Genomic DNA, 10,269 nt, shown 5'->3' on the forward strand with positions numbered 1-10,269 from the left:
GCAGCCCCAGCCGGGCTCTGCGGCCCGGCCTTTCCCCTCAGGAGCCCGTGGGGCTTGTGGATGGCCCCGGGCGGTTCGGCGAGCGGGGTCCGGCCCGAGCTGGCCCCCAGCCCCGTGGCCAGGCCTCCGCGCTGCTCCCCGTACCGCCCACCATGGCGCCCGCCGACCTCCCCAACATGGCGCCGTCGCCCAGGGCCCCGCCTCGCCGCTGCCATTGGACAGCGGGGCGCGGAGGAGCGATACCATTGGCCGACGGGGCGCGGAGGAGCGATACCATTGGCCGGCGGGGCGCGGGAGAGCGATACCATTGGCCGGCGGGGCGCGGAGGAGCGATGCCATTGGCCGGCGGGGCGCGGAGGAGCGATACCATTGGCCGGCGGGGCGCGGAGGAGCGATGCCATTGGCGGCGGGGCGGGGCGAGGAGCGGCGCGCGCGTGTGTGTGGCGGAAGGCGGCGGGGCCGCCGGGGATGTGGAGAGCCGGCATGGCTGCCGGGGATGGATTGGGCCCGGCGCTGCGGGCCGTCACCGAGCAGGTGCAGCAGGCGGCAGCGCGGAGGCCGCAGGTGAGGGGCGGCGGAGAGGGCCGGGGAGCGCGGAGGAAGGCCCTTACCCCGCCGGGGTAGGCCCGCTCGCCGTGGCGGCACGTCCTCCGTCACCATAGAGACGGGCCCCGCATCCTTGAGGGCAGGTCCTCCGTCGCCGTGAAGGCAGTCCCCCATCGCCACGGACCCCGTGGGGGCGGGTGTCGGGACCCCCCCCAGCAGAGAAGACAGCACCCCGTCACGGACCCTAGAGACAGGCCTCCCCGCGCTGTAGCCGGTCCCACTGGGACAGGCCGTCCTGATCCCCTCCCACGGCAGCACCAGGCTGGGGCTGGGGGGCTTGAGCTGGGGCTGGGGGGCCTGGCTGGCCGCTGCGGGACACGGGGGAGAGCGTGAGGCAGGTTAGGGCCTCCTCCAGGTGTCCCACTCACCCTTGGGTGCTTCTGCAGGGGCTGCCAGCTGTGCAGCCGCGGCTGGTGGCCGTCAGCAAGACGAAGCCGGCAGAGATGGTGATTGATGCCTACAGCCACGGGCAGCGCAGCTTTGGGGAGAACTATGTGAGTTGGCTGGGCCCCACGGGGCTGCGGGTGGGCCCCCACACCTAGGGCAGGCACCGGGCACCCAGTGTGCCTGGGGAGCTGGGCTGGGGTTCAGTGCCGGGCTTCTGCCCTCGTCTGAGCGAGGGGCACGCTGGTCCCAGGGACACATGTTCCAAAGAGACCGCTCTTGTGGTGCAGGTGCATCTGGCATGGTTCTAACGAGAGATTGTCTTTGATTCTCCTAGGTTCAAGAGCTGCTAGAAAAAGCATCAGACTCCAGAGTAAGTAGGCAGTTCTTTATATATCCTCTCTCCCTGTGTAGCTGTGTCCTGAGAGCTGTTCAGCAGAAGTCCCAGTTTTAGGGATTTGGAGGCTGTTTGATCCTTGTCTTTTCAGATAAATGGTGGGGTTATTCTTAGCACTTTATCTCAGCCCCATTCCGTCTCCTTGCCTTGTGGGCTGGAGAGGATTCTGTGAATACATGTGCCTTAGTCATGAAGTATTTTTCTGAATAATGCTTTACCTTTTGTGCTTTCTGCTGTAGGAGATGCACAGCCCGCTTTTAAAAAAAATGGTAACATTCAGCTTGGGGAAAACATCATTTTATGACTGTTACAAAAGAGCTTTGCTTTTCCCGTGCACGGTGTAATGCTCTGCAGCCACCATTCTGTTCCTCTCCAGGCTGTGAAGCAATCTCAATAAACACTAGGAGCACTGCCTGAAATGTGTCTTTCAGGGTAAACAAGAGAAGAAGATTGGGTGTCTGGTATTTTGTTTGTGAGCAAACGTAAGACTTAAGTACTGTGGGGGGGCAGAGGGAATTGTCATTCAAACAACTGTTCCTGTCTGCTTTCAGATTCTGTCATCATGTCCGGAGATTAAGTGGCATTTTATTGGCCATCTGCAGAAAAATAATGTCAACAAGTTGATCGGTAAACACTATTTAATTTTTTGTGGGGTGACCTTGTGGGCAAGAGTCTTCCAATGTTCAAATGATAACAGCCTCATGTACATTAACTTACCGCTGCTTGTGTCTCTGAGCCAGCTGAGTTGTAGGTACAAAAAATATTCTGCCAGCGGAATTGCCCTCAGCCTGTGTTTTCTCCCCAGCCGTCCCTAACCTGTTCATGTTGGAAACGGTGGATTCTGTGAAACTGGCAGACAGAGTCAACAGCTCATGGCAGAAAAAAGGGTCAGCTCAGAAGCTGAAGGTCATGGTGCAAGTTAACACGAGTGGAGAAGACAGTAAGTGGCCTTTTTTGATGATATGCAGGTCTGTCCTGCTGACTTGACAGAAACGACCTGAGTGGGATGGGTTGGTTTGAGCTGTTAAAGTGTTTCTCTAAGCTAGGAGTAAACTTGCTCATCTGTTTGTGACTGCCTGGCTGCGGGGAGGGGAGGTCAGGTCTCTGGCAGAGCTTGACACAAATCTCCCGGCATTTTGCCAGGTAAGCATGGCCTTCCTCCCGGAGACACTACAGCTGCTGTGGAGCATGTCATCAACAAGTGTCCAAGCCTGGAATTTGTGGGGCTGATGACGATTGGCAGCATCGGGCATGACCTTAGTAAGGGGCCAAATCCTGACTTCCAGGTAAGATTTTGCTAGAAGAAAATGTCAGCTGTTGGCTGGCCTCCCATTACAGTCTGTTGTCTATCCCAGCCAAACCAGTAAGTTGTCAATAGAAACACTTTGTTCAGAGTAGTACAGAGCTCTGAGGTATCAGTACTGATGCAGGTGTTGGGCTTGTTTCTGCAGAGGCCAGAAGCCCATACATGTTTGGTCGCATCTCTTCTCTGAAGCTGTAGCCAGGGTATTAGCAGGGGCACCTTGTGCAGCAATTACTGCCCTGGATCCTCTGGTCCTGCTTTCAGTTGGGGTTTCAGTCAAGCACACTGTGTGCACAGGGCTGCAGCAGGCAGAGGAACTGGGTCTGTGTTCCTTGTCTGTCAGGCTGGTGTGATAATTTAATGTCTTCAGAAGATGTGTAGAGTTGTAAGTACATGTGTCATCAGTGCCACAGCGTGTAATGGGAAATCTCCAGGTACTGTTACGATGCTGCAGAGCAAGCTTCAGTGGGAAGCGTGGGAATTGCGTTCAGCCTGAAGGAGACTTCAAAGAAAGGCAGAAAACTTGATCTGTGAAACCCTGAAACTGAGCTAGCATGGCTGTCAAGTGTGTGGTCCTCTTTTCTTTCCTCCTCCCTTCTAGATGCTGCTGTCTTTGCGGCAGGAAGTGTGTGAAAAGCTGAATCTCCCCATTGAGAAGGTGGAGCTGAGCATGGGCATGTCCACAGACTTCCAGCACGCAGTAAGTCTGGTTTCCTTCTGCCACCCCTTCTCTTGGGAAACAAACAGGCCAGTGGTAGGCACCCAAAGTCCAGCCCAGGCATCATCCAAAATGGCCTCTTAGGCCTGCCCTTGGATAGCGGTACCGATGGTGCTGTTCTGTGAAAAACAGCTCTCCTGGTCCTGGGATAGAGTTCTGCAGATCAAAACAGACCCTAGCTGTAGCTGCAGATGGCGAGTACATGGGGAACTGTCCTGTGATATAGGGAGCTGTCCTTCTGTGACATGGCGAGCATCAAGGTTGGTTGCGGACTGTTGGCAGACGTGGGTGGCAGCCCTGCCCTGAACTCCTCCTTTCTGTCTCTTTGTAGATAGAGGTTGGATCCACAAACGTCAGGATTGGAAGCACTATTTTTGGAGAGCGAGATTATTCCAACAAAGCAGTCGGTGGCAAAGCCCCTGCTGAAACTAAAGCCAAAACGGAGACCTTGACAGTGCAGGATCATTAGATGGAGGAAAAAAAAAAAAAAAAAAGTGGTCTCGACAGAGGACAGATGATGGGAGACCTCACTATGCATTCTTACTTCCCTCCATGTTGACACCAGATCACGATGGTGAGAGGGAATTCCTCGTAACAGAGCAGAGCCCAGAAATGCCTCATAATTTATTGTGATTATAGAGTACCCATAGAAACTGGAAATTTTTATAACCAACAAATAAGAAAATTTATGTTTGAAAGTGACTGGTATCTTGGCTCCTTCGAGGTGGTTAAGAACAGTGACTTTTGGATGATAGGTTGAACAAACTAACATTTGTCAGGATGGAATTGCTAATGAGCAAGATTTAGCTGCAGCAGTGTCGGTGATTATGTTTTCACTGAGGACTAAATTCTTCATTAAACAAGTTATAATCTTGCCAGAGACCTATAAATGTTTCCCCAAATAAAAATTTTGCACATGGTCACTACTGAGGGATGCTTGCTTAGAAACTGCGATAGAGACATACTGTGACTGTATCCATTTAAACAGAGGATGAATAACAAGCACACAAGGATGGATAAGGAGAGCAGCTGCCAGCATAAGTTCGTGGCGTAATGTTTTGGATGCAGATCACAAGTGTGGGAGTGTCTTTTTGGCTGAAGTTTATATGTGTCCTTTTCAGGCTGACACTGCTAACCTTTCCCCCTGGTTCCATGTCTGCTCAGGTCTTCTGGGATGCTTTCAACCTTCCCCTTCCCCTCTTGTGAAGTGTTATAAGGAGTTATTTTCACCATGCGTAGGAGTTCTTGATGTTGTAAGTTCTTTTTGGTCAGAATGGGGGTTTCCTGCAAGGTCCCTGGTCTACCATCAGCTTGCTGTTGCTTTCCAAGGCAAGTCACTTAACCATTTGGTGCCTCCACCATCCCATATACATCTGTATGAGAATAATAATGCTTGTCTCACAGGGCAGCGGTGAGCTTTGCTAGAGGCCCTTTGGGAAAAGTACTTCAGAAAGTAAAGTATTATTGTTCCACTGTCTTCTAGGTTCCTGAAAAAAAATCCTTTCGCCACTGACAGAGCTTCTAGGCTATGTCCTAATATCTTAAGTGCTGATCTAGCCTTTACTTCTCCTGGAAAAGGGAAACAAGACACTCTCACTGCAGTAACTTTCATTCAGATGTGAGCAGAAGCCCCTGCATTGTGTCACGTCATTTGGCCAATGGTAGCTATGGCAAGTCTCTTGTAACCTGTGTTACAACTACTTTTTTGGGCTTTTGTGTGCTGCTAAGAGGAGGGGACATCGGTTGCCAGCAGAAACATCCTTCCCAGGCTTTTCTCTGTGTGCGTGTGGTTAAATCTAGCTGTTGGTTTTACTCTCTGACTATAAAAGCTGAATGTAAATGAAAAGAGTCAACTCTAACACCAACCTGTCATAGCTACATGGTTTAGAAGCAACATGCAGTCTGAGCTGCCCTCCTCGGCACTGCACCATGTGTTGTTTCATAGTCTATTAATAAAAAGTAGTGAGTTTTAATACCATCTGTGCCAACTATAAAGCTATTAAAGATGTTATTTTTATGTTCCAGCCTTGTGAATAAATGCCCTGAGTGGTCGTTGAAGCTGTTTCCCTAACCTGGAGCTGCTGTTGAGCGAGACTTGCTTGTCTCAGGATGGAGGGAGGAGGGTGGTTTGAAAGACAGCCGAAAGCCGAGCTTGCTTTGATCAGAAGGGGGAAAAAAATAGCTGCTGAGTTGGGCGAGATGTCAGGTGGCGTGAGCTGTTTGTGGAGAAGCCCTCTGGGTGGCAGTGCTCCCCAGGTCCGGGGCAGCGCTCCTGGCCCACCGAGGAAGGGACAGCAGCTCCTCGGCTGCTTTCGGACAGGTACGGATCAATAGTGAGCCTCAAAAATAACTATTTCCCATCCGATGGTTGAAGTTAAATCCCTTCCTCTTCCACCTCTGTCTTCCCGGAATTTCAGCGCCACGCACTGACCACACATCCTCATGTTTGCAGATTTCACAACATGAAAAGCCTTTCGTTTATTTTACAAAAACAAAGTCAGGACACTGGTTCTATCTGAATTTGATTCCAATGGACAAAGACTGCCAGTGTCCCTGCAGTGCGTTTGCTACTTGTAAAATGTTGGCTAGAGCTCTCCGTAGCAAATAAGGAGCAAAAGCGATCTGCTACCTGAGCTTACAGAGCTAGCCCAGCCCCGGAGCAGGTGGTTCTGAGCCCGAGCAGGAGATCACGGACCCCCCTGCTCTGCTCACCCCTTGCCAACAGCCTTTTCCCACCAGCCTGTGACTCCAAAACCCGCTGCGCTGCTGCAGTTCTTTCTGTTCAAGCACAGAACAGTGGGGTGGGTTTACATAGAGAATTATCTTGCGTCGTGGCTCATGCCCCCTCTTGCTTTTCCTCTCTCAGGCATTTTGTGCTTTTTTCCTGAGCTGGAACTGGACGCTGGCCAAGCTTAATGCAGTAGTAAATGGCGTAAACTGGGAGGTGAGTGTGTGCGGGTGGCCGTGGGGCAGGGCAAGGCTTGTCCTGGCTTCCGTGCCCTGGAGCTCTGGCTCAGCACAGTGGTATTTTAGGAGCAGACCAGCTCATGACAGCGTATGGTCTTCTGGTTTTCTGATCTGCCTGCGTACTGTCTGCTAAAACAGTTAGGGCTCCGTCAGCTTTGGTGGTGGCCTCCTGCGTGAGCATGTGGCAGAGCTGCACGTCTCGCTGGTTCTGCAGGGCCGTGCCACGTGGCGCTGGGAATGCTCTTGGCTGTGGGACACCTCTCCCTTCTGGCTGGGCCGTGTCCAGGCTGTGCGGGTGCCCCACGGGGAGCAGCTTGGGTGCTGTGCCCGAACAGCAGCGCTGGCTGCAGCTGCAGTGGCCAGTGTTGGGCTGTGACAGGGCGCTGGAGAGGAGAGCAGTGTGAGCTTCTGCTCCCTTCCTCTGCAGCTGTTTCTGCCACCCATCGTGCTTCAAACTGGCTTTTCTCTTCTGGCTATGTCATGCTCTACAGCTTTGCCGTGCTCCTCCAGTGGCCAAGCCTCCCCGAAGCTGGTGCAGCAGGCAGTGCCCACCAGCACCTCCTGTTCCTCCTTGAGGTGTCCACCTCAGGCCTGAGCCAGGAGAGTGCAGATCTGTGGTGTTGGTGATGCCAGACACCTGTCAGGGGGGAGCAGGGTGCAGACCACCCACTCCTTCCACAGAGGTCACCCAGCAGATGGTAACTGTTGGTCATTGCAGTGGAGCCAACAAGCTGGAGATGAAAGGCTCCTTGGCCTCTTAATGAACCACTCCCCGCTCAGGCAACTTGGCCCCCTGCAACACAAGCTTTATTTACATCTATTAAAAGCACTTGACCGGTTTATTGAAGCAGCAGTGCTCTTGCTCCTCAGAGCAATGTCACTGTCAATATTTGCCTGGAAGGAATGCGTCCAGCAGACGAAGGCTTGTTTTGTGGCCAGAGGGATGACTCCTCCCTCGTGACTTAACAGCCCTTGCTGCTGGCCAGTCGTCGCCCCCCCGGAGCAAAGGCACAGCCCCGGGTTTCCCAGCAGTCCCCCGAGGTGACCCTTGCTTCCTTGGATGGGGGCACAACAGGCTGACCCCTCCGCCAGAGCTGCGTCAGTGCATGGAGCCGGGCTTCACATGCGCTGTGGAGAAAAACTCTTCCTGGGGGCTTGGGGAGCATCTGTGGGCAGGCTTGGCTGCCTCTAAAAGGAATAAACTGTTGATTATGCTGGACGGGATGATGTGCTGCTGCTTCTCCTTTCCTAGCTCCTGCAGAGATGGGCTGGCTGCCCGAGGCCATCCTCATCCTCAGGGAAGCACTGGTGCTAAAGCACGCTCTGGTCACCCGTTAGGTGAGAGTCCAGGAGAGTTCACTCCCCTTCCTCCACAAAACCAGCATTGACTTATTTTTTACCAGATAATATCCTTTGTGTTGCAAAGTGCCTGGAGCTGAGCTTGGCCTCCCCGCTGAATGGCAGCGCAGGCCGGGTGCTGATGCACGCAGATGCGCAGGGAGGCGGTGGGTGCTGAGCAGGGATGGCTTGGAGGGACACAAAAGCACCCGCTCCCCGATACATGGCCGGGCAGGCGCAGGGGGCTCGGTTTGCATGAGAAAACCGGTAGATTTGGGTCCGTTCCCTGCTCTGCTTCAGGCTCCTGCTGCGGCCGGAGATGCTGCGGGCAGGTGAGAGCCGGGGGTGGGGGGCAGCCAGGAGCAGCTCGACCCCGAGGCAGAGCCCGCTGCAGCCCTTCAAAGTGGAAAGCGTATTTATTTCTGGGATATCAGGTTTCCGGCAGGAAGGCCGGCAACTGCCAAGGTTTTTATTGGATCCCAGTGAAAGGAATTTAGAGAGTCGTGTGCTTGTTGTCTTGCCATGTGCCTACAGTGCTTAAGGAGCATTTTTACCTTTGGATGGGAGCAGGAGGCACAGGGATTTGGCATCTGGCACCGGCATGTCCGTGGTGATGGAGTTTCAGACAGGTTGCCTTGTTGTCTCCCAGGCAGGAGGCATCAGGAGGGGTCTGGGCTGGGAAGGCACAGAGAGGGGCTTGGAAGTAGTTGAAAGAACCCGAACTCCATCGGGCTTGAAGCATGTGGGAAGTGTTTCTTGAGCTTCTCTCCTCGTAGCCGGGCCGGGGCCGGGTATTTCACATTTGTTACTAGTTTGGACAAGGTTTTGACTGTTCTTGGAGGTAATTTAATAGCAGATTGAAATTCTGAAGACCACGTACAGTGGCTTGATTGCTTCAATGTGTCGTGGAGACAACTCCAGAGCTCTGATTGCCCTTGGATGCTGCCAGCATTGACCAACATCCTCCAGGACCTGAGATCCATGCCAAGTCCCATCCTTGTCCGTGCACAAGGAGCTCTTGCCTTGCTGCTGGGGTTTCCCAGGGCCACTTCTAGCCCACTGTAGGGCTGCTACCCCGAGGAAAGGGAAGAAGAGGGGCAGTAGCTGTGGTTTGGATCACTATCAGAGCTGCAGTTGGTAGGAACAGGAGTGTGAGCATCTCCCTGGCTCTCCCTGTGGTGGAGAAATGAAAGGGACCAGTGAGAGGCGACGCAGGGCAACCCGGGGTTGAGAGTGCCCCAGCGCAGCGGGACCACCCGTGGCAAGGGGCGAGCTGGGCTCTGCTGAGTTCCTCCAGACACTCAGCACCGCAGCGCTGGGCCGAGCTGCTGGAGCCTTGTGTCTCAGTCCCAGCTCTTGCGCTGACAGGCACAGCGTGCGTGGTGCTGCATGCTACCTGCTGTCTAAACTGGTCTTTGCTCTCCCTTGGGGACACCCAGAGGGAACCATGGGCTCCAGCCTGCAGGTTCATCTTCTCCCAAAGGAGGAGGGAAGACCACTCTCGCTTTCTGCGAGTGTTTAAAGAGGGAGGCACAGCTCACCCTTTTGGGTTTGGGGAGGGCTTTCATTCTGTGCAGATGCTCACAGGATCTCTGAGCGGATACTGGACACAAGTGGTTTCCTGTTGCTCTTCCAGCTTCAGCTGCAGGATCTGGGACCAGCATCCTGCAGTGCTGAGCACGGGAGGGTAATTTCTACAGTGGAAATTTTGCTCAGTGGAAAAAAGGAAAAAGAAAAAAGGAAAAACACAAAAAAAGAGGGGAAGATGCGGGTGCACTGTTGAGTGTCCTCTTTTAAACAAGGTGATGCCAATCTCCAGGGCTCTGCGCCTGTGGCTGATCCCCGAGGCCAGGGGATGGGAGGTCTGCAGGGGGTGCGACTGGCCACATGAGAGCCCCTGGGGGCCACGGTCCTCGCCCCAGCGTGACTGCTGGCGGCAGCGAGCGCCTGGGTAGGGAAGAGCTGCAGAACCAAGGCAACCGCCGGTGGAGTGGCTAATGGGTTGTGCAGGAACTGAGCTGCTTCGGCTCCCAAACAAAAGCACATGTGGAAGCCCCTTGGGTGTGTGTGCTGATGAATATCTCCTCTTTCCCGAGGACCACTGCCACAGCGAGTTGCATTTATTTGCAGAAAGGAATAAATTTCTTTTCCCCTCCAGAAACTATTGGTCCTGGAGAGAAACTGCATTCCCAGAGTCATCTCTTGCCGTCCTTCCGTGATCCTCTTCGTCTACTCCCTGGCACGGGGTCCTGGAGACTTCACTGCCTTAGTTTGATCCTTTTGCTTTGGAGCTGCAGTGAGCCGTGGCCCAAGCCCCGGGGGGGAGAGGGCTGGGGGCAGAGCAAGAGGCAGAGGGGATGTGAGAGGGGGGAGCGGGAAGAAAAATATTTAACTTAGCGTGAAACCAGTGAAGCAAACAGGGAAGGCGAGATGGGACGAGTGTTAACCGCGGAGTGGAGGCCAGGAGGGGCCGGAGCTGTGTGACCATGGAGTGAACTGCGTGAGTTTGTGCAGGGCGGTCCCTCTGCAGTGCAGGGTCCCGACGGGCTGGGGGGG

At 54.2% G+C, this 10,269-nt stretch overlaps 1 protein-coding gene across 2 annotated transcripts; it reads left to right on the top strand.

Annotated features, from left to right (window-relative positions):
- Nucleotides 1–431: 431 nt before the first annotated feature.
- LOC121099314 (pyridoxal phosphate binding protein) lies at nucleotides 432–5,432 on the top strand. Of its 2 annotated transcripts, XM_040618127.1 has the most exons (8): nucleotides 432–564; nucleotides 993–1,100; nucleotides 1,328–1,363; nucleotides 1,939–2,014; nucleotides 2,193–2,327; nucleotides 2,531–2,673; nucleotides 3,292–3,390; nucleotides 3,740–5,432. In XM_040618127.1, exons 1-8 carry the CDS (start codon nucleotides 469–471, stop codon nucleotides 3,875–3,877), a joined length of 831 nt encoding a protein of 276 aa, XP_040474061.1. In that variant the 5' UTR covers nucleotides 432–468; the 3' UTR covers nucleotides 3,878–5,432. The 2 variants fall into 2 exon arrangements, with proteins under 2 accessions (XP_040474061.1, XP_040474062.1); XM_040618128.1 differs by lacking the exon at nucleotides 993–1,100.
- Nucleotides 5,433–10,269: the final 4,837 nt, after the last annotated feature.

Source organism: Falco naumanni, chromosome 19 (genome assembly GCF_017639655.2).
Source record: "Falco naumanni isolate bFalNau1 chromosome 19, bFalNau1.pat, whole genome shotgun sequence".
NCBI lineage: Eukaryota > Metazoa > Chordata > Aves > Falconiformes > Falconidae > Falco > Falco naumanni.

Coding starts and splice junctions, on each gene's coding strand:
- LOC121099314 (XM_040618127.1), top strand. CDS start 469: ATGTGGAGAGCCGGCATGGCTGCCGGGGATGGATTGGGCCCGGCGCTG. Junction 565..992: donor CGGCAGCGCGGAGGCCGCAG/GTGAGGGGCGGC, acceptor GTGCTTCTGCAG/GGGCTGCCAGCTGTGCAGCC. Junction 1,364..1,938: donor AAAAAGCATCAGACTCCAGA/GTAAGTAGGCAG, acceptor GTCTGCTTTCAG/ATTCTGTCATCATGTCCGGA.